The sequence below is a fragment of the Pezoporus flaviventris genome, unplaced genomic scaffold (assembly GCF_033815535.1).
Source record: "Pezoporus flaviventris isolate CSIRO_AGI_PZ_B2104156 unplaced genomic scaffold, CSIRO_AGI_Pfla_v1 ptg000002l, whole genome shotgun sequence".
Lineage (NCBI taxonomy): Eukaryota > Metazoa > Chordata > Aves > Psittaciformes > Psittacidae > Pezoporus > Pezoporus flaviventris.
The window spans coordinates 42,546,034-42,569,740 of NW_026892550.1; the positions used below are offsets into that span (position 1 = coordinate 42,546,034).

At 42.0% G+C, this 23,707-nt stretch overlaps 2 protein-coding genes across 4 annotated transcripts in view; both read right to left on the bottom strand.

Annotated features, from left to right (window-relative positions):
- Positions 1-3,012: 3,012 nt before the first annotated feature.
- On the bottom strand, positions 3,013-6,171 carry LRAT (lecithin retinol acyltransferase). Its single transcript, XM_061476078.1, has 2 exons — positions 5,528-6,171; positions 3,013-5,069 (listed from the first exon to the last, which is right to left on the bottom strand). The coding sequence occupies exons 1-2, from the start codon at positions 6,065-6,067 to the stop codon at positions 4,917-4,919; spliced, it is 693 nt and encodes a 230-aa protein (XP_061332062.1). The 5' UTR covers positions 6,068-6,171; the 3' UTR covers positions 3,013-4,916.
- A 6,316-nt stretch (positions 6,172-12,487) lies between these two features.
- LOC133280997 (uncharacterized) overlaps positions 12,488-23,707 on the bottom strand; it is a 57,758-nt gene continuing 46,538 nt past the window's right edge. For 2 of the 3 annotated variants that reach the window (XM_061476098.1, XM_061476088.1), the window contains 4 exons: positions 21,545-21,628; positions 19,874-19,997; positions 14,059-14,149; positions 12,488-12,948 (listed from right to left, as the gene is read on the bottom strand). In XM_061476098.1, the coding sequence (XP_061332082.1) occupies positions 12,874-12,948; positions 14,059-14,149; positions 19,874-19,997; positions 21,545-21,628 (374 nt within the window). In that variant the 3' untranslated portion in view covers positions 12,488-12,873. Of the gene's footprint in view, positions 12,949-14,058; positions 14,150-19,873; positions 19,998-20,887; positions 20,928-21,544; positions 21,629-23,707 lie in introns of those variants that run through there. The other variant, XM_061476107.1, reaches the window with a different exon arrangement.

The following is a 23,707-nucleotide window of genomic DNA, read 5'->3' on the forward strand; positions in this document are numbered from 1 at the left end:
AGGGTACCCACAACCTTATGCAAATATTAAGTCTCGCAGCTTGCGGGAAAACAGAGATGATCATTGTCATCATCAGTTATAGAAACTGGAAAGAACTGGAAAAAGAGAAACTGTAGGCAATAGTTAGAGAGGTACAGCATTCACTCCCTGGTCCTTCAGAAAGCTTAGTGTGCCTTGCCCTTGCAAGTAACATAAACCTACATTATCCGCCTTCCCCCACTTTCACTGCCTTGTGAGGCCAAGCACCTAGTTATAGGTGTGATGTAGTTGCAGGGAATCCAAATCACGCTGTCACAAGAGCAGCCGACTGTTTTCCAATTCACAGACACACCATAGAGAAGAGGCAACTATTAAAACAAGGTCACAGGGCTAAATATCCCTTATAATCAGGGAAAACATTAAGAAGATACAGAACATCTTAGAGAAAGCTTTCTACCCTACGAGACAGATAGTAAATATAAATCACTGCAGAACAGCAGAACTGCAATCAGTGTAATTCTTATTTGTCTCCTAAAGATCACCCCACTTCCCCCTTTCTCCCACAGTCTCTGAGCACTTAGGGCCATTTCCTTTATGTTCCCTTGACTTCAGAAGCAAAGCTAAGCCCCAAAATCCAGCACAGAATACATTTTTAGGAAATTATGCCAAAAATAGCTCTCAAATACTTCTGGTGATTTATTCCTACAGCAGAAATTGTTTATTCTACTGGCAGTGTTCTGAAAGATTTCTGTAAGGCTTACAGGAGAGTGTAGTGCACTACAGAAAAGCCTCAAAACTACTAAGCTTTTGTCTTCACTTCCCATCAGTAAGCCCATTCATGATGGTTAAGTGCTCAGAAGAGTCGGGTCCTAAGCTATTACAAAGTATAAGCAGCAAAGGGCTCCTAGAGTCACCTGAGAACTTCTTTTAAAGGAAGTTCAGGGGATAAAGGAGATGCTAACTAATGACTGTATGGTACAGTTCTATATCATTCAGTGGTGTCTGATACTTCAATGCGAGAACATGAAATAAATTATATAACACCATATTGTTTCTACAGATCACAGTTCTAACATTTGTTGCTGCAGCTTGCTGTCTGAAACCTGTCTGGACGATGTCAAGTCACACACAAGTTTAATTCCCTCTTCCCCACCCCCTCAGACTTTAACAAGTATTGCTATGATTTTGTTTTCATTAAAAGCCTCAATGGTATTTATATGTAGAATTCTCCTTCAGCACAGGAGGACCCAAAGGTGAAATCAAGCAGCAGATGACTGTTCACCACAAAATGAGTAATCATTTATGTTCCAAGCTAAAATTAATACAAACAGAAAGCTCACTGTTCTAATATCTTCATTTAGCAAATTTCTTTTTCCTTTTTTTTCTTTTAAATACATGTTTTGTAAAAATATTTTAAGCCTTGTGGATACTCATTTTGTTTTTGTTTTCTTTGGAAAGCCTGAAGTGAAATATCTATCCTTTTAATCTGGTATCTTCACTACTTGCCTTTCCCAGTGGCACAGGGGTGATTGTTACACTCCTCCATTCCATATTCTGGCTTAACCACACAGCTTTTCTAAATAGCCCCACCACTAAAATAAGCTGCAGCTCTAGACTTACACTCCTCATCACCATCACTTAGTTACTAATGAACAACTTCATTTCTAAGCACACACACTTCCAAACAGTTGAACTGCTCCACAGTTTTCTGTGTTTATCATACTATAACTAGCTCCTTCATTTCAGTGGCATCACAGTTGAGCTCACGCCTGAAATGCAGTGCTCCACCTAGGACAAGTGCTTATTTTTACTCACATAGTTACAGAAAAAAAGTTGACACTGACATTTACCAAAATATTTCAAAGCACAAACACCACACACTGAGCTGAACATGAGAATTCATGCCTACTAGTCATGTTTTCCCCCCTCAGAGTATGACTGAATCAACTCATGCCTGACCTGTAACAAAATTTCCAGATCTCTGCTAGAATTATAGGTGGTAGGAAAAACTGAACATGCAAGTGAACTTCTGTTCCTATACCCACATTATTACTTGTCTTTGATGAAAGGATACAGTAAAACATTATGTCATAAGCTTAGAAGTTTACATATTGAAGGAAAATTCTCTACTAATGCAGCTGGAAGTCTGCACCAGACTGCTTTCATTTCTTTCATAGACACCTGTGAAAATCCTGCTTTAGTCCCCCAGTCTGATCTGGATGCTTTTTGCTCAACAGCATTAGCAAAGTGCTGGTCTTAGAATCAGGGAATCAACTAGGTTGGAAAAGACCTTTAAGATGATAAAGTCCAACTGTTATCCCAGGACTGCCAAGTTCACCACTAAACCATGTCACTATGGGCCTTATCTACACACTTTTTGAACACTTCCAGGGACAGTGATTCCACCTCTTCCCTGAGCAGCCTGTTCCAATGCCTGATGATCCTTTTGGTGAAGAAATGTTTCCTAATATCCAACTAAACCTCCCCTTGTGCAGCTTGAGGCCATTACCTCTTGTCCTATCGCTTGTTACTTGGGAGACCAGCCACCTCCTCACTCCAGCCTCCTTTCAGGTAGTTGTAGAGAATGATAAGGTCCCCCCAGTCCTTCTACAAACTAAACACTCCCAGTTCCCTCAGCCACTCCCCATAAGACCTGTGCTCCAAGGCCTTCACCAGCTTTGTTGCCCTTCTCTGGACCTGCTCCAACACCTCAGTATTTCTCTTGTAGTGAGGGGCCCAGAACTGAACACAATGTTCAAGGTCCTTAGATACTGAAGTTAAAGCGGGAACATTTCTTTGCCTTCCAGAAATCTCACTTGTGATTTGGTTAGTGGTCATGACCCCACTGTTTATTGTATAAGCAAATCATAAGAATTACTGGAATTCTTATAAATCCCAAGTAAACAAAGGGGAAAAGAAAAGCCCACCTGTAATCAGACACCATGTAGCTGCATGTTAATGGACTGTTCAGTGCCCTACTGGGATATGTTAGAGTAATGCTATAGCATTATACTCGATTTCAAGAGGCTGATAGATGTTTTTAAATGAATAAATTCTATTTATATAATTACAGTAATGACTACAGTTCATACCTTATACACAGCAAGTAAAAAAAACCACACTGGAATTTATGTAGATATTACTAATGCATACACTGTGAAAAAGCAATTCATGTTAATTAAAAAACACCTTAATTTTAGAAGTTTACTAAAAACAGTTACACTGAGCATTGCAATCTTTGAAAGCAGAGCAGAAGTAGCTTACAAGGATCCAACAGAAATTGGTACCGAGCACCATGAAGCTGGGCTGCAGGCTGAATGTGCACCGAAAGCTGAGTTGGAATCCCCTCTTGGCTGATGGCAGCAGCAGTCAGGCTGCTGCTTCCTATGAGCCTGGAATTTCACCCCAGTCTTTACATTCTTTGTCGGTTATAGTGGAGAAGCCAGAAGAAAGATGGTTAGAGAGCAGCCAAGTAGACTCACAGTTCAAGAATCCCATCTTCAAGCAGCTGTAAGGTCTAGGGGAAAAGAAGGGGGTTTATAGCACAGTTAAAATGAGTCTCTAAAAATGGCAAAAGTGGCCACTTCAGTAGCAGAGCTGATGACAAGATACGGAGCATTGCCCACAGAAAGAAACAAATCTCAGGTTCAGTCCTTGGTGAATACACCGCCGTATTTGCCTTTGACTAGAAAGGAAGACAGGCAACAGCACGTGAATGTGTATAAGTACATGTGTCACACAGAAGACATTCCAGAAGCTGAACAATTTCTCTGCATACATCAAGATATTGCTAAGAAATAAATTAGCAAAGGTTTTTAGCACTCAAACAGATTAACTTGATTTCAAATCCAACAGTACACATTCTCAATAAACAGGATGAAACACCAGCTGATGGCTTGAAAGTGAGTACTTACTTGCAAGAGATGAGTATACAAAGGCATGCCATCTTTCACCAAGAGGTGTTTGTTTTAAGGCAATATCCAAAATGACAATAAAGCTACCACAGAAAATGCTTCAATGATGTTGGATGCTTTACGGCACTCACATGGGTCACGTGACCGAAGGAAGGTAGGGACTAAATTGGCCTCTGTCCTCCTCCTCCTCCCTACCACGTGCCCTGCAACGCTGGAAATTTCTGATGTCTGATGTTACTGGTTGTCATAAAGCATTCTAGCTTCTTCCTGTACCCCCTCAAGCCCTCTGTCACCATTTCTCTTAGCCACACTAGCCACTCCCAGCGGCAAGAAAATGCTGACGAATTGCCATCTTTCCTTACCATGAACTCAGTTAAAGAGTTGTTCAGTACAGCAGTGTTTATGCAGTTAATGTGAATGAGAGATTTGCGAACATTTCCCAAGAGGGAAATGACTGTGGCCAGTCCCAGATGTGCTTCTGCAGCACCCAGAGCCCAACCTAGGGTTAGTTTTATTGCTTTGCTATCAAAAAGAGTCAGTTTACTCACTTGGATCTCCACTGAAGAGTATTTTAGAGACAGAGCCAGTAACTTCTGAATACTCACTATATCTACCGAATGAAGAGGTAAGCAGTTTGTTCTGAATATTCATCACTTCGTGGAACTCCATCATCTATTTTTAGTAACAGTTGTGGCACCTGGGTATGTAGCTAAGAAATTAAGGAACATGAAGAATATTACCGGAATCGCTTACAGTGAAAGGCAAGGAGCAGAACTGCATCATAACCCTACTTTTTCATGATTTAAAGGTGTGTTAAAATGTACCGAGATTTTCAGGAAATCTATTATTTGGCTTACACAGTAAGCTTTGCCTTGTGCACTGTGTTCTAGACAAAGTTGTATTTAAAAGTGGCACACAAGGTTAGGAGACTTTACACAATGATGATGACTAATGTGTGCTTTCATAAATACAGTAGTATACATCCTATATACAGGTGCTGGTCACGAGCCTTTGGGAAGGCTGTTAGCCAGCCATCCACAGAAAGAAGGGAATGAAGATCGTAGGCAGCGTGGTGGAGGGTGCCAAACCGAGGCAGAATATCGATGCTAATCCCACCAGCACTGAAGCAAGAACACTCCTCTGATCGCGAATAATCATCTTCACAGTCTCACAGAACTGGAAAAAGAAGGAAAGAGGAAAAGATAAGGGTTAAGGAGGAAAGCTTCAACCGGACAGCTGAAGATGCCCACTCCTTCCCTCAGAACAGGCAGTTGCCAGCCGGCTCTCCCGCGGGCCCGGCTTTGGCTCCGGCCGCAGCACTGACTTGCTTCCGAGCATTTTAAGAGCACAGTAATTGTATTATGAATTCCGCTTCGCTTTCCTCGCCACCTGAAGCCAACAGAGCCCCGGCCACCCACCCGGCCGAGCAGCGCCGCGGCAGTGCCCGCCTGCTCCAGGAGAACGGCCCCGGGCAGCATCCCGGGGGTCCGGCGCTCACTCAGTTTAGGGGAGCGGAGCGCCCGGGAGACCGCCGCAGCCGGGAAGGGCCGTGCCTTGCCGCTCCCGGCCGCCCGTCTCCAGGCAGCTGCGCGCCGTCGCGGGTCGCGCCTCCCCGGCGGTGGCTCGGGCCATACCTTGTCGGTCTGGAAGCTGACGGGGGATCCGTATCGGCAGTAGGTGACGAAGTGCTCGCAGTTGTTCCAGAGCAGGCTGTAGGCCGTGGCGCCCACCAGCTTCTCCGCCCGGCGGGCCGCCTCCTCGCTACTCAGCACCTGGTCCTGGAACAGCCGGTCCATGTGGTTGACGAGGATGCTGCCGCCATAGGCGAAGTCCTCCACCGTGTCCACGCGGATGCTGGCTGTCTTGGTGATGACGCCCAGGATAAGCCGCTTGTTGGTCACGACCTGCTGGATCTGTCGGCGGTCGCCGGTGAAGGCGGGCAGGATGTCGGGCATCAGGTGGGCAACGCGGTTCTCGCCCAGGTAGATGCCGAAGTGAATGAAAAGGGTGCGGGGCACCTCCAGCAGGTCACCCCGCTTGAAGCAGCTGGTGTCGTAATAGGCGGGGGCCGGCGGCGGTTCCCCGCTGGAGCTCGAGGGCAGGGGCCGGACGTGGACGAGGAGCAGCAGCTTCTCCAGCAGCAGCGACGCTACCTGAGGCACCGGGTTCTTCATGGTCGGCGGGGGCAGCCCTGGCAGCCGCCGAGCAGCCCCCGCCCCCCGCACCCGCTTTTCTAGGCTACCGGCCGGGGCGGGGCGGGCGCCTGGGCCAGCCCATCGGGGAGCGCCCGCCCCGACGAGCAGCCACGCTTCACCGGGGAGCCCACCCGGCTCACCCCGCAGTCCGGTCCCGGCTCGGCCCTCGGGGTGGCGCGGTGGACCCTGGGGCCGGCCGCCGCCTGCAGCAACCGCCGGCGCTGCCCAGGTAGAGAAGGGCAAGACAAAGTGCGCTCAGCGACCTTCACCCTCCAGGGCAACGCCGAGGAGGGTTCCCTCCCGGGACCGGGTCCGCCTCGTTCACCTTTCCCTGCTAACGGGACCCAAGTGGCTCCAGGCAGCGCCCCGCTGAGCCCCGCGTGGCGAGGGGAAGGGAGGGAGGCGGGGGACTGCCGCGGTGCTCAGTCGGCGGCGGGCGAGGAGCGGAGCGGAGCGGTGGCCTCGGAGCGCGCCTTTCTTCCTCGGCAGAAAACAGGTCTCCGAGGGAGAGAGGGAATCCGCATTTATGAATTAACTCGCCCGGCTGAAAAAGAGTGGGAACAGGCGAAGAGGCATTCCCGCGCGTTTTGTTTCATGCTGATCCATTATGTAAATGGCTAAATCCTGGCAACGGAGCCCACAAAAGAGCGGCCCTGTCAGGCCAACAAAGCCAGCCCATCCCCGTCTGATGAGGTTCGAATTCCCGTCGCCTCGGGGACCGTGGGATGATGGATGGGGCAGACATTCATCTTACCTGGAAGATGACAGGGCCTGCGAGTGGCTCGGCGGGAGGGTGGGGGCCGCATCCCCGCTGCCAGCGGCTGTTCGCTCCGCAGACAGCCCCGCTCGGCGGCAGGGGAAGCGCTCGGCCCCGTGGGAAACGCGGAGTGAGAGGGGCAGGGGGTGGGAGCACTGCCGGAGAAGTGGTTTGTTGGAGCACCTTACCCCAAAGCCAGCCCCTTAGCTGCCAGCGCCCCGGGTCTGCTCGCCGGCGGGCAGGCAAGGCAAGACACGCGGTGCCAAGTACGGAAACAGGCAGCGAGAAGAGCGCTGGTGTGGAAGAGCCTGTGCCTGTGCCTCTCCCCAGGCCAGCCCTATTGGAACACCAAGTCATTTTTCTCTCCTCTGTGACTTTCAACCAGAGAGTCTGTGGATCACGAACGAGGTGTCTAGACCGCTGTCGAGCTGTAGACCTCCTTCGGTCATACTAGAAAAGGAAGAGGAAAGGTTCTCCATCCCTTTTCCTTTCCATCAGGGAACAGCTCTGGTGTGAGCAGAAAGGCAAAGTGGATGTGAAGGATCCAGTGGGTGAGAGCTTCCTACTACCATAGATACCGAACCAAGGTTTCAGGCTGGATCTTGTGCACAGGGAAAATGAGGCTTATTGATGACCCAAAGCAAGTTTTACACACCGTTGTGAATACAGTATTTCAGGCAAGTGGGTTACCTCACTGCTTGCCAACAAAACCCCGTGGCTGGTGTTGCCCTCCTGTTTCCTTCTGCTTGCAGCAGAGAGCAGCTTCTCAGAGAACTGAAGGCCATCCTCACCTTGTTTCACCTGCTATGAGAGAGACCAGCCATATCCTCTTGTTTGGTCGTTGATTACAGCCCAGAGCCCCAGCACCTCTCACCAGAGCAATCAGGCATTTGGGATTTTCTTTGGAGAGTCTCAGCCAAGTTTTTATGCAACAGAGGCTCACCTCAGTCAAATCCCCTACTTCAAATTGTGTCACTTATGAAAGAGAAAATACTACATAGATGTGGCTTGTGATGCTGACAAGAGCCCTGAGCATTAGCCACCAGCCTGCATAATTGCATAATTGAGAGAGCTTCTTTCATTCAGAATCAAGATGTTTAAATGTATTTGGAAGGTTTGAAGCTTTTGCTACTAGTAAATAAAAACGGGGGGGGGGGGGGGGGGGGAGCTTTTCTCATTTTAAATTAGTGCATATTTTTAAGGGACAGGGGAAAAAGAAAAGATTAAACCCCCTCATCATGGTAACAGGTCTCACCCATCTGGCAATGGTCACAGCACTGGAGCATTGATTGTGCCACAGCCAGAAGGTTATCAAAGCCTCCACAGAAAGTCCTGGCACAGAAAGGTTCCTGTCTCCTTCCTGCAGGGATGAGCACTGGTCCTGCCCTGGGCTGCCATCTCCACACACCCACCCCCAAGATGTCAAGGGAATGCCTGGATGAGCGTTGCTGAATTAGGTGCTAAGAGATGCTTCAGTTCTACAGTTCAGATTTCTCTCCTCAGCCCAAAGGAAGGTAGAGGAATTCGGTGAACTCCTGGCAAACACAGACAGTTCCCAATGGCATCTTTTACTTTGAGACATCCTTTGTTTGTCTTCTTAATGCCAGCTAGCTTTAATCCCAAAAACACTAGGGTCCATTTCAAGTAAATCCGGAAAGGAAATCAGGATGAAACCAAAGAAGAGGAATTGCCAGGAGGAGGAGACTTACTACATGGGAGGGTTTCAAAGGACTAAGGCGAGAGCTGTGACAGTTCTGCAGTGTAATTTCCTCATACCCGAGGCACTAAAGACCCTCCTCTCCCTCCCCCATGACTACTCACTTATTTTCAGGCTCAGACAGAACAAGAGTTAGGGGCAGCAGACACGTCTCCAGAACAGCCTCACTTCTCCAGCCAACACACATCCCCACTAAGGGAAATCCACTCAGATACTGCCTCACCGGTACCTCATAATGGTTGTGAGCATCCCTGACTGAAAAGCACTTCAAACAACATCAAGTCATTTCTGAATGAAGCCATTCAGATTCCTGAATGGCAACATGTAACACAACACTTTCTGCTTTCAAACCTGAAGGGCTGCAGTCCTATTACTTTCAAACTGCCATGATGCAAAGTGAAATCTGAAAGGTATACTTACAGTTATTTTTCCTCTGCTCTGGTCCCTCCTATTCTAGTGGGAAAATGGCTTCACTGGAGCTGGCTAAACTGAAAATACACTTTTGCCTGGCACATCCTCCTTTATCTTGAGTCACTTTTGTATAATAAGTTTTGTACCTTTAACACACAAATTGCAGTGGGAAAATCACTTTGAAATATTAAAGAGCAAACATTGGCAAAGTATTTGCTTGGACTGTTAGCTGCTGTAGAATACTTATAATGATAAACCCCATGATTTATTTTGAAGAGTTAGGTGAGATGCAAAAAGAAAACTGTGAGAGGTAAGAGAATTCAGCCTTTGTTTTGTAGAGTGGATGAGCTACAGCACAAAAACATCCCACATAAGAGATGTAAGCACTGAAACTTATATTATATAGAACCTTGTTTTATACACTAGGCACTATGATCTCCATCCTGCCCTCACAGCTAATGCAGTAGAGAAAAAGCAGGAAAGAAGGCAATTGAAAGGGTAAATTCTCATCCATGTGAGGAACAGCCTTAGTTTAACAAGCAGGCAAAACGCTTTTAAGTGACTGAGGTCAAACCTATGCTGCCTGCGTACACACTCATGTTCGAGCACAATGTATGTTTTACCAAACCTTTCTCAATTCTGTAGATTAAGAAACAAGTGCAGCTTTAACCAGCTTTCAGGTCAGCTGGGATTGCTGGAACAAGTATAGGTTCATGAATTCAAAACATGTGAAGGAGGTCAAGGAGAATAAAATCCTTGGATATGGATTTTTGGAGGCTGTGATTTGCAAGAAAAGTATCTGAAAAGCAATGCCCACTTGGTTTAAGCTGCTGCACTGAAAGAAATAATGGGACAGAAAGCATGTTTGTGAGGGATGGTCTCACAGCATCCAAAAGGGCAATTCCAGAGATAAAATAACTCCTTTGTATTCCCATATCCAACCCATTTGAACACTGTACCATTCTTTTCAGCTAATTGCTGCTTCCATTGTAGAGCTGTAAATGACCAGCTCTCCAGAAAAGAGTATCACTTTTTCAGGTTTTGTATTTAACAAAGACCAGGGACAGAACAGATAAAACCTGAAGGGAGAAGGGACCTAGCAAGACAATGCATGAAACTGCAGGCAAATGAAACCACCCCAGAACAAAGAACCTTTGAACTAAGTATCTCTTCTTCCAGTAGAAGAAACAACATAAATAACTGCAACAAATCTGTTCGTTATAAATGTTCACTTTTATTCAGAAATGATTGCATACACATTTACAGAGTCACTTTAGCAGCATATTGAGTGAACTGCAAGTACTTACTGTAGCCTTTTTATCCTTGTAGGATATCCTTGCTACTGAAGTCTACCCCTTTTTCATTTCCTCTCAATACCTTTGTCTGTTTTGTTAGGATTCCACATTATTAACAAGAATTTTCTAACAAACAAGGGCTGTAAACATAAAACCAGCATGCTGGTTATTAAGCTGGGTATTTTTCTGCAATGAAATGACTCATGTTTACAACTAGACAGAATCATACTGTATACATAGATCGTACTTATGACTCACTAAGAGAATAGTGTGTTTAGTTGGATAAAGCGTTAATTTATGATGTCTTCAATGCAAATGAACAAAACCACAGAAAAGGTGGGAATAATTCATTGTATAGTCTTCATTAGCAATCAGAAGGCTAGGAAATTAGTATTAGGGGTAGCACAAACAGATTTAGGAACAACAGGTATTTTGGTGACAATTTAAAATATTTTTCATAATTTTATCTCGTTTGTCAGCACTAACAATTAATAGTCTCCCCAAAATAAAGGAAAATACTGATTTCTGAATACATAACACCTGAACATGTGGAGTAATATTTCTGTGGCTTCTGCAGAAGAAATACACACCGTTGTCAGGCCAGAACTTCCACCCTGATACTGTCCCAGGAAGTATGATATGAGGTCTCCACGCAGCCTTCTCTTCTCCAGGCTGAACAGCCCCAACTTCCTCAGCCTCTCTTCATACAGGAGGTGCTCCAGCCCCCTGATCATCCTCATGGTCCTCCTCTGGACTTGTTCCAACAGTTCCATGTCCTTTTTATGTTGAGGACACCAGAACTGCACACAATACTCCAAGTGAGGTCTCACAAGAGCAGAGTAGAGGGGCAGGATCACCTCCTTCAACCTGCTGGTCACGTTCCTTTTAATGCAGCCCAGGATGCGGTTGGCTTTCTGGGCTGCCAGCGCACACTGAAGCCGGCTCGTGTTCATTTTCTCATCAACCAACACCCCCAAGTCCTTCTCCACAGGGCTGCTCTGAATCTCTCCTCTGCCCAACCTGTAGCTGTGCCTGGGATTGCTCTGACCCAGGTGTAGGACCTTGCACTTGGCATGGTTAAAGTTCATGAGGTTGGCATCAGCCCACCTCACAAGCATGTCAAGGTCCCTCTGGATGGCATTCCTTCCCTCCAGCGTATCAACCGAACCACACAGCTTGGTGTCATCGGCAAACTTGCTGAGGACGCACTCAATCCCACTGTCCATGTCAGCGATGAAGATGTTGAACAAGACCGGTCCCAACACTGATCCCTGAGGGACATCACTCGTTACTGGTCTCCAGCCAGACATTGAGCCATTGACCACAACTCTGTGTGTGCGGCCATCCAGCCAGTTCTTTATCCACCGAGTGGTCCATCCATCAAATTGATGTCTCTCCAATTTAGAGACAAGGATGTCGTGTGGGACAGTGTCGAACGCTTTACAGAAGTCCAGGTAGATGACATCAACTGCTCTACTCCTGTCCATCAGTACTGTAGCCCCATCATAGAAGGCCACCAAATTGGTCAGGCAGGATTTCCCCTTAGTGAAGCCATGCTGGCTGTCACCAAGCACCTTGTTGATTTTCATGTGCCTTAGCATGCCATCCAGGAGAATCTGCTCCAAGATTTTGCCAGGCACAGAGGTGAGACTGACTGGTCTGTAATTCCCCGGGTCATCCATTTTCCTCTTCTTGACAATGGGGGTTATATTTCCCTTTTTCCAGTCATCGGGAACTTCACCTGACTGCCACAGTTTTTCAAATATGATGGACAATGGCTTAGCAACTTCATTTGCCAGCTCCTTCAGGACCTGCAGATGGATCTCATCAGGTCCCATGGACTTGTACGCATTCAGATTTTTAAGATGGTCTCGAACCAGTTCCTCTCCTACAGTGGGCGCAAGGTCTTCATTCTCATCTTCAGATTTAATCCCACACTAAGATCTGCAATTTCTTAACAGTCACTGCTTTCAATCGACAGATTAACTAGTAAGAGATGTTGTAAAATATAATAATGAAACCTGTCATTAGCTGGACAAAGTGCTGGAAGTTTGGTGGATCACCATCAAAGGTCAGCATTTACTACCAGTCACTGTACAACAACAGCAATTATAACTTTCCTTTACTGCCCCACAGGGAAAGCTGCTCCCCAGTACCAGACCATGCTGACTCTGCAGCAATGCACAGCAGGTTATCCAGCCTCATTCTGTGCACAGAACAGCTAGATCAGTCCATTTAATTTTCAAATAAAGACTGACAGAAGGAAAAGGGAAATGGACTGAACAGGATGTAATTTCCATCTTTGAACAAAGTTCATCTTATTATTAAATGTTATGTTGCAATTTAATTAATTCTTTTTTACAGAAAATAAATTAATTCTTCATCCAATGTATTATCTGGACGGGAAATGTTATCAGTCAAAGACAAAGCTATTAGTCTTGTATTGCTCAAAACATTTGCTAATCTGTGCCATATAGCTAAGCCTCTGAGAGATAACTGTCACTAATTTCTACTCTTTAAGAAAAAAGAATATCTCAAGAAGCCAGTTCTTGTTTGTAACGTTTTGATACCACTCAGTGTTAAAAGCATATGTATTAAACACCTGTTACTCTATCAGTGATTTTAAATCAGGAACATTTTTAATCTGAAAATCCAACAGCATCTGTCCAAGTGCTTTGCCCTGTAAGAAAAAGAACAAAACCAACATCTCATTCTACTATCTTAAATATACCACCTCTGTAAATTAAATTCTTATAAATGGTTTAGTAAGGTATTTTTCCTATAGTCAGGGTGAGAATTCAGTATGTTTTGTAGGTTTTATGAATACTTATCTCTAAATATACTTTTACATAAATTTTGGGTGAGTTTTTTCAAGCCTTGGATTGTAGGTTAGCCAAATAAATGGAAAAGATAAATAGAAGTTTGGATTTCTCACTTGTGAATCAGTATACCTAATAAGAACTATACAGCTGAATTTTCAAGCATCTAAACCTGAACAGACTGAATGGTTTCTTCAACTTACTTGGTACCTAGTACTAAAATCAATTTATTTGGGGTTCAGTTCTGCTATATGATTCATACATAGCATCAGCTTATTTTGTGAACAGTTGTCTTGACTATGCTGAACTTATTTGTGGACATAAGCATTTCTCAGCCTATGGTGGCAGAACTGTGCTTTGCTGTAGCCACAGGATTGCCTCATTAAGATCTCTCATCTTCAGGTTTAGATATTTCAAATATTTAACACTGAAATTGTACGCTTGCAAAAATATAGTTTTGCATTCACATATCATCAACAAAAGAGATCACCTATCCATCTACTTTTATCTTTCACATTTATATTAATTATCAGTGGTTTAACTATACAGGCTAAGCTCGAGGAGCTCTTGTACAGTTAATGGTTCCTGTATACACTTGGAAACATTTAATCAGAATTGTCTAGTAATTCTGCATTCTCCAGAACAAGACAGCCTTTTCTGAGAAACTAATTTTGCTGGTGCATCTAAGCACCAGCAGCACACCATAAAAAGCTTAACTGATTCAAAGACACTGAATAGTTCCTTGTACACGTCCTTTTCACCAAATACTCTAAATAACTTTCTACTTCCCTAATTCTTTTAAGGTTTGAAAACAACATACATAGATAACATATATAAACAGGAAATTAAAAGGAACTAAAGAGTAAAAGCCAAAAGCTTAACAGTTCCAGCCCAAAAGTTGGTTACAAACAGACTGTTTAATACACAGATATTAAAGATAATGACATTAAAATCAATGCTTTGATACATGCCTGTGGGTCACTTCTTAGGGATGCTATGCCACCACCACCAAGGGAATTCTTCAGAACAAAATTTAATCCATGGATTCCTGGCAACTCATATCTGTAAAATAAAATCCGCACATTGTTTCTCAGGAGATTTTGTAAGAAACACTTGCACAGATCACCAAGCAAAAGACAGCATGCAAAAATTTCACACTACTGATGGCACCCCACTACTGAGTCAAGCCTAAAAGTTAAACGAAAATGAACCCATCATCTTCCCTGCCTTCTTGTTCCTTCTCCTTACTCCAAATCAACAGTCCGTAATAGTTTTACGGTAGTACCATAAAGTAATAATTCTCCTCTTATTCAAGTTCAGAACTCCTTCATCTGTCATGAGGTCCCTTTCTACTTCACCAGCAGCCCCCCACCCACCCCCTAGAGCTGAAGCCCATATAGGAAGCTCCGTAGACAAGAGGTTCAAGATCCAATATGAACTCAGAGAACACAGTGGCCAGAAGGAAGTATTTTTAATATTTTCTAGTTCTGTACTGAAAAGTACAATTACTTAATTCCTGGAACTCGCTTTTGCTAACAAAGGCTGCCAGCTCCTTGATAATGCGTCCTCTTTATTACTGAGAAATAACTATGAGTCACTAGATCGAACCCTTAACTACAGATAATAGCAAATGAAAAGTACAGGTACACTTCAACGCTTTCTTGCAGCCATGTACTTTGCTCAGATAAAATTTTATTTCAATGTTACAGACCTGTTTTTCTTCATTGCCACTCTAAGCATTTTTCCATCCTTGCTTTTGACTGGTGCATTTCCAATTTGGAAACTTTCACAGAAGTTGGAAAAATGGCTCTGCGGTTTCCTAACAAAGTTGTTTCAAATTCTATAAATAGATCTACAGCATATTTCCATTTGCACAGATTTTCAGTGTTTCGTCATCTTCCTTGTATTATTTTCTTTGGCTTTGCTTTCCTCCAGTATTTTCTTGGTCTAAAGACTTGATAGCTTTCCTTTTTTTTTTCCATAGGAAAAGGATTTAATCAGAACGTGACATGAAGAACAACTGAGAAAGATTATATCCAATTCTTGCTCTGTCTCCAGAGGTGTGACTGCTGCAATTTGAATCCCACTTCCTCCACCACCACCTATTTTTCTTTAGTCATCTATCTGATCTTCATCAGTTTGAGATGGATCCCTCCAAACCTGCTCTCTGAAATAGCTGGGATTCTTGCAGTGGTCTTGTACTGCTGATTTTGTCATTCTGAGGTTAATCTTTTTCAGCTCCTTTTTACCATTGTAAAAATTATGGCTTTCTGATATTCACCACCCTTGTATCTTGGGCATATGACCTAAACCTCTCCTGGAAGGAGACGATTCCTCCAAACACTTCAGGTTCTCACTATGCTCTTGCAAACAGTAGTTGTGGAATGTCTGCACCTATCTGCTAGGCAAGACACTGTTTTCACTGTTCCTTGTACTCTTTCATTATGTCCTGGTTTTAACTGGGATGAAGTTAATTTTCTTCCATGTAGCTGGTGCAGTGCTGTGTTTCAGTCTGAGAATAACACTGATAGCAACACCTAAAACATGGGTGTGTTAAGTAATGCTTTTTCTGATCAAGGACTGTTCAGTCTCTCATGCTCTGCCAGTGAGGAGGGGCACAAGAAGCCACGAGGAAGCAGAGACAGGACACCTGACCCAAACTAGCCAAAGGGGTATTCCATACCACAGCACGTCATGCCCAGCACATAAACTAGGGGGGAGTCACCCAAAAGGGACCAATTGCTGCTCGGGTTGGGCTGGGTGTATGTCAGTGAGTGGTGAGCAACTGTGCATCACTTATCACGACAGTCCTTTTTGGTGTCCAATGTGGGGGACAAAGGGCTGAAATAATGACAGATCCGACCAGAGTGTGTCAAAACATTATAAACATTCACTGTATTGGTTTAATAGTCACTGCTCACAGTGCTGATTTACTTGCTCTCAAGAGCTGTTGCATTACATAATACCTTACTTGCAGCATGCATTCCCTGCAGTGGTGTTTATTATCCTTGGGCCTGGCCTAAGATTATCATTCTGCTGTACTTTGTAACACTGGGTTTATAATGTTAGAATTGCTGGCCGTGAAACTAATCCGGTATGTGTAGTTAGCACAGCTGCCACCGCTGTACTTCAGGAGTCATCTATTGGGAACTGCTAGTAATTACACCTTTTGCCTTTTCTCCTCGGAGATCCAGCCTATGGAGGGGGGGACGGGACACACATCTTCCTACATTTTCCTTCTTTCTGACCTCTTTGTTCTCCTCCAGGCTGATTACAGTGTTTGAGAATTTTACCCTGTTTGTTTGCTACAGTGTTTGAGAATTTTAAGGGTTTTGAACACCAGTACTCCAACTCTGGCGACACGCACGGCAGCCACTCCAACCCCCAACACTACCACACTCTAGCATTATAATTGTTAGTTATTAAGAGGAAAACTGGTGTTAGCATTCGGCTGACCTTCCTTCAAAACTAGTTGACAGGAAACACTATCATGCATGCTTAAAGGCAAATCCAGTCAGAAGGCAGGAAAGTTTGATTAATCTGTGCTCTACTAGACAACAGGAATACAAGGAATAAAGCAATTTCCACAATAAGTCATCTACATAATTTGCTAAATGTAATAGGATAATCAACTACATATAGCAGGATCAGAGAACCACACAAAATTTTCAACCGAAAAACTCAATGCAAATTACCAATAACCATATACTATGAAAACTACAGGTCTATATTGTATTACTATACTATACTGTAAATTTTACTCTGAAAAGCTAGTGAAGACTTCCAGGCAGCAAGCAATCTCACAAATGGCAGATCTCTCCACAAGAACTTGACTTATGGAATACGTATTACAGAGCTCTCAAAAGAAGCTTCATGAAAATCAATCATTTAAACAAATCATGAGAGAAACTGAAGAGTGTACAACAGCAGAAGCACACAAAAGAGTGGAAAAATTTCATTTCACTTTCTGCAGTCATTCTGGCAAAGGGAGTATGTAACACAAACAACAGATCTTCATTTTGAACGTCAGAATGGCACATGCACTTCAAGTACTTGGAGGAAGTATTTACAGTAAGATACTCTAGCTAAAAACTAGGATTACAGAATTATATAAAAAGATCAGCATTTTCAGTATTTTAAGTCCTGGTTGAAGAATCTGAGCATCCAAAATATTTCTTCACAATAAATACACTCCCACAATAAAAAAAAGAAAAACCACTATAACCGTCCTAACAGTCTTAAGCAGCAACAATACATTAACCAAACTGTTGACATGCATTTACCCAGTACAATTTAACAATTTAATTAACTGAGATCTAAAGGAAGAAAATACTATCCAGTTGTACAATTCAATCAAAAATTTTAAGAGCTCCTTTTAAAAAGCACAGAAAACAAATAAATCCTTCAAAGAATACCAAGTCTGTGACAGGAACCAGTAAAACAAGGAAAATTCACTGTTCTAGCTGAACTCTTATGCACAATGGGGTGTCTACTTAACTACTTCCTTTAAAGTGCTGTCTGTACATATTCAAAGAAGTCAGGTTTCCCTGTGAACTTCCTGTTAAAATGCATAGAAATAGTAATGTCATTTAAACCAAGGAAAAGATAGAATTCCTTCCATCAGAGGAAAGCAGGAACTGAGTCCATAGGCTTAAAGAGGTGTTTCCATATGAGATATACTACAGAATGGTATTTTTACTCCCCAGTAATAAATATACTTTAAAAGAAAAAAAAAAAGCATTCTAGAAGCATCAGTATCCTCATTTCTTGTTCTTCAGCTCTTAGTAAAAATATCCCATAAGAAGAAATTGTCTGTCATTTTTATTTCTGATGGGATGCTCAAAACATAAAGATAATAGTATTTCAGAAGATGAAGCCAGCAAATTCTCAGAGGATATTTTTACTACCCTTCTTAAATGACTAACCTAATATCACTATATTAAAAGTTTCTTATTCCATATTTTAAGATTATCAGATCTTTTACAAATGCACTCTATACAGAATGGGGAGCAATCGCATCGGTTTGGGGTTTTAGGGTATGGGGGTGAGTGGGTTGAAAGACCACCTTTTGTTACTATGCTACCTGAAAATCTGGAAGTTTAGGAGCTTTCACTGTTCTCTATCAAAATAATTCCACCTTTTATCTGTTCAGTACACCTATTTAACAGTTTTAATGAGAAACAACGAAAGGCAACTGGTTCTGTAGTGAGGCAGAGCCATGGCTGGTATGGTTTTAGTAGCAAAACCAATATATATTTCTTAACCACTCAATTTAAATAAAAGAAATGAAGGAAAATGAAAGAGTAAGATAGCTCTTTTTATGACAATTAAAGCTAAAATATAAAAAAGTAATTTAAAAAGAAACTATACAATCTGAAGCACATGAGCATAATCCTTATAATCCTAAATTTTTCCACAAAAGGATTTACTCTTTTTCCCTAGTAGTTTTTCAATTCACTCACAGAGCTCCATTATCACATCATTAAAGGAAGCCAAACCCAGGAACAGATAATCTAATTAATCAAAATAAATTGGCTTCATCCAGACACAGCAAACTTAAACTTTTATTTATGAACATAAACAGCATTAAGGAACAACAATGAATCAATTTCTAGAAGTATCATTAAGAGGCTTGACATTTTTGATCTCTTCCCTTCTCTGCTGTTTCAGAGGAAATTTAATTACATTTCTCAGTATTACAATTTATCAGACACATAGATTTGTTAGCACTTACAAAACAGTGGGTGAGATCTGCACTGAGCCGCTTATAAAGACAAAGAACAGCACTTACAACTCAAAGATCAGGGGTTGAAACAACTCAGAACTCTCTGAGCTCTGAGGTGCACTCCTCCAACTCAAGCTCTTTGAATAAGCAAAAGAACATTTAACAGTTTATCCACTATCAATGGAAATATATGATTTTGGCAGAATCTCCACAGTTGCAGAATAACTGACTTTGTTATCAAAACATATTTTAGAAGACTAAATGGTTTGTTGCAGTATTAAGCTTTTGAATTTTTTTTAACAGGAAAAGATTTAAAATCTGTTGACTGTTTTATTGGACATCCTTAGGAGAATGAGTCCTATTATCCTACAACATCCTAGAATAACAGTGTATGGCTCATTTGCTCAGGAAGGACCCTGAGCATCAGGTGAAGATATCAGGAAACCAAAAATGTTACATATGCTGTCTGCTGGCAGACAATATTCTTTTGTAGGTGAATACAAGGTACAAGTGTCCTGTTTGCAATGTATGCTCTTTCATATTTTAAACAGGGAAATTAGCTGTGCATTTGGGGTTTCTTCCCTTAAATTCTGGCTTGGTATGCATGGCAAAAAAATGGGTCAGAGTGTGGTACTCAAAGGAATACTTTCTCTCAAGTAAGTGAACTTCATGTGTCTGATGGCTGTGGTAGCATTTTGGGGATGTCAAGCTGCCAGTTCTGCAGTGGCTGAGTCTTGGGAAGCTTCAGTTACTAAGGCTCCTGCAGTCTCAAAATGGTTAAGGAACAATGGGAAGTTAAATTTCTCAGAGGACATTAAGTTATTTTTATCTGGTAGAGACATTCTGTACTGGAACAGAACAAAGAAATAGCCCCAACACTAGTATGTTAATTCTGGGAATTTAAATACCTTCACTAAACTGCCTTTGTCCAGTTTTAGGAGAGGCCCAAGCTTGTGTTCCTTTTTTAATGACTATAGTTTAAGTTACTATTTGAAAAGGCAAAGAAAAAATACTGAAGACAGTACCCGTGTTTGCACTATTTATGCTAACAAACTACTCACCTCGTTACTAGCTCTTCTTCAGGTTTTTCTTGCTCAAAAAGGTGTTGGAAGTAGTTCTCCAGGGCTTGAGCAGTTAAAGTTTTCTTTAGGTACGGATAGTAGAGGGGATGCCGTGCTATCACACCTGTTGGGTATAACTGGTGTTAGTTAGAATAGGGGTTGTTAAAACCAATTTGTATTTATGCTTTCAAAACTGATCTGTGATCCTCCTTTTAACTGAAATTGTACATATGGATCTTTTTTAATGAACTCTTGAATAAAACACAACACTATGACAGTTTTCCCTCTATCCCTAGAGGTAGTGCGGAGCATGACATGAAAGAATGCTCCCACACTGTGACTGTTGGACTTTTTCTGGCTGCAGTTCCTGCCACTGAAAAGACACCTGAAGAACAATGACATCACAACAAACAACCCACAGGCAGTTCTCTTCCACTAAATGGTTTGCAAGACTTAGACAAGTAATTGCAATTAACCGTAACAAGGCACCATCAGTGACTGAAAGTTTGGATCTTGCCCTCCTCCTAAGCATGAAATCCTGATGTAAGTGTGAGAAGTTACATTTTTATTGCTGTAAATACGCTTTCATAAACTTCAGGTTAACTTTATGCTGAAGCTGAGGCTCCACAGCAGGATCAGGAAAGCAGACTGGTGTCACAAGAATCTTTTTCTCTGTGGACTTTGAAGCCAAATTAATCTTCAAGGTCAAGTTTGTTGTTGTTATTGTTGTTCCTTAATAAAGCAGTAGTGTCTTTATATCTGAGGAAGGCTATTAGCTATGCATTATTCACAATCTGGCAACGCTATATTGCAACAGTGGCCAACCATGAGTAAAGAAAAAGAAAAAAGGAAATTATTAATAATAATTAATAACACTAAACAATAACAATAATAATTCCTTCATTCAACCCAAAAAACAGTTTCACAAACAAGAAGAAGAAAACTATATCCCTAAATATAAATGAATAAAATTCATCATTTTTAGCATGACAGCAAATCAAACCGCAAACGCACCTTTAATTCATACTGAGCTTTGAACACCACACGCTCTCATCTTCCAACAAGTAAGAGAGCCAGTTGTTGCATGCAGAAGTAAGGAACAGAAGGAATTATTAAACAATGCAAGAAGCAGCATATCAAGGTAGAGAGATGCACACTTAAATAAACCATTTGGATTAACAGTATAATAAAACCACTCTCTTACATGCAAGAACAACTGGTATTTCCAAACACTGTTGGTATTTTAGCCATATATATGTCACAAAATTCATGTACGGAAATATTACAAACGATTGAACAACCAAGAGACTACATGACGCAACATATCCACGAAGGAGTAGCAACTGACATGTAAAGGAAACCTTAAAAAGGCATTTTTTAACTTCATTTCTTTACTTTTCAGCCCTAAACAAAGATTTTTCTTTGCATGTATTTTTTTTCATGACATTCAAGTATTATTTCTTAGCACCTCAGATTTCAACAGCCGCTGAACATAAAACTAACGATATTTCGTTACAAAAATCCTTGTTTTATATCTATTTGTTGTTTCAGCAGAGACAATTAAAAACACCCCACAAAAATCAAGTGACGCGAGAGATTTACAAAAGAACAGCACTTGATACTGAAACTTATGTGAAAATCTTACATCAGTTCAGAAAGCAAGAAAAATACCTATGTTTGCAGAGTTGCCTTTGTCTCCACTTCTAGTATAGGCAAGATCTTCTAAGCGGTAAGTATGTGGACCACTTGGCAGATCTATACAACATAAAAATGAATACATTTAAAGACAGCTGCAAATAACAGTATATTTTGAAGTAGTAACTGTCATTTTAACTTCCTGCATTGTTTGTAGTATTCCTGAAAACATTTCTCTAAAGCTTTCTTCCCACAGGAACATCTAGAGAAGAGGCGAGGCTGAAGGCTAAAACTACAAAATTGATCCCTCTTGCTCCATCTCCCAAATCCCTATTATCTTTTTACAGCTGAATGCTGTGCCAGACATCATCTCTTACACCACCTTTGAATATGAAAAATCATCTTGATCTTAGCAATGTGGTATCTCTGAAGGAGGCATAGCAGCTTCCTGTCATTTCTTGACTAGGTTACAACTTCTGTCCCCTTAAATCTCTCTGCTTCCAGTGCAGGTAGAAAGCACATGTAGTTGCTACCATCCTGATAATCGTGTAAGGTCTGTTTATTCTGACACTGTCTGTAGAGAATAGTCACAATTTAAAATTCCTTTTCAAGACACCACGTGTATCTGACTTTCACAGCCACTTATAACAGTTACTAATTCAGGTGCATAGAAGAAATTCAAGATTTCTTTTTCAAATCACTAATTTCGTAAATATCTTAGTATTATCTAAGAAAAGGTCATAAATGTGCTACAGGAAGCCAACCTTATTTTTTAACTTGTTGATGTCTGAAATTGGAATTTCAAACCTTTAGGAACATAAAGATTGTTGTGTTTCATTGATCAGAATTCATATTAGGTATTTTTATCAATTTACATCAATACATCAAAAAAAGCAAACCCACTCCTGCCCAAATCCAGAACAGTTTATATGTGAGGTTTGATGGTTAAGTTACACCGCACAGACCTCTTGAAATAACTAAGATTAGTAGGCTGTCACCATTTAATTTCTGTTCCCCAAAGCAAGATATGAAGTGCTCACTTTGCCACCCAGTTTCAGTTGTTTGCTGATAGGACTCATCTATACTCCTGACCCCTAGCAGACTTCCCATCCCTCAGCTGCCCTCCTCTCTGACCCCTTCCTGCCGTTTTCTGATCCTTCTGCACAGAAGTAGCTGCTCTTCCATCTCTCTGCTCTCAGACACCAGTAGGGGGAACATTTGGAGCAGAGAAGCACCAGCCTTCCTGCTCTGTCACAACTTCAACCAGAAATGTGCCATAAAACGTCTCAGAAAATATTAAAGATTGTATTTATTTAATTGGGGAATATTACATTTGATTAACCGTCTCCATTGTGAGAGGATCTGAAAAAGTCCAGCTAAAGCTCACTGTTAATTTTGGACAAGACTACCACATTTCATACACCACAGAAATCACATTATTTTTAATAAATGAATTCAATACACCCCTAAAGAAGAAATGCAGTCCTTCGTCAAAGGCTAAAGTATGACAATGTTTAAACTGTATAAGCTGTAGAAGTCTTTTCTCCATCAGACATTTTACACAGACAGTCTTTGACAGCCTCTCTTTAAACAAAACCAGTTCAAGGCAGTGTTCTGGTGTTCTCATTATTACCCTAATTGATTTATCTTTCATGATCTGTTTATCAGGAAATTGTTTTCATTTAATAAACATCTTAAACAAATCTACATAAAGAATTCCCTTCAAAGCTAGGGCAAATGGTAAATTCAAATTCCACCCTTCCAGAACCACATCCAGCAGCATTTTTGAAATCCATTTTCACATATTTCTCTTATCTATTCAAAGACAACTAACAGTCCCTCACACTTGAGATAACCATGAAACTACTTCCCTCCTTAATAAATGCTGACAGAAAATGTTTTAGCAGAAGCTACTCCTTTTACAGTGTAATCCATTTGTCTATTTCTCATCCATGCTGTCCATGGCCTTAAGCCACAGAAGTAGGTAAGTATTTAGCCACATAAAGAAAACGTTTCTATTTACAACTAAAGGCAAAAGTTCAGAGATCCTTCTCAGGAGAAGGAACCAGAGGAGCTCTGCTGTCCCTCAAAAGTGCAGTTTGCTTGAATGAAGACTGAAGAATTCAGTACTTAAATACTGATGTCAGGCATCTCTGAAAGTTTTCTCCAATGATAAGAAGGCAATGGGAAGCCCAATAG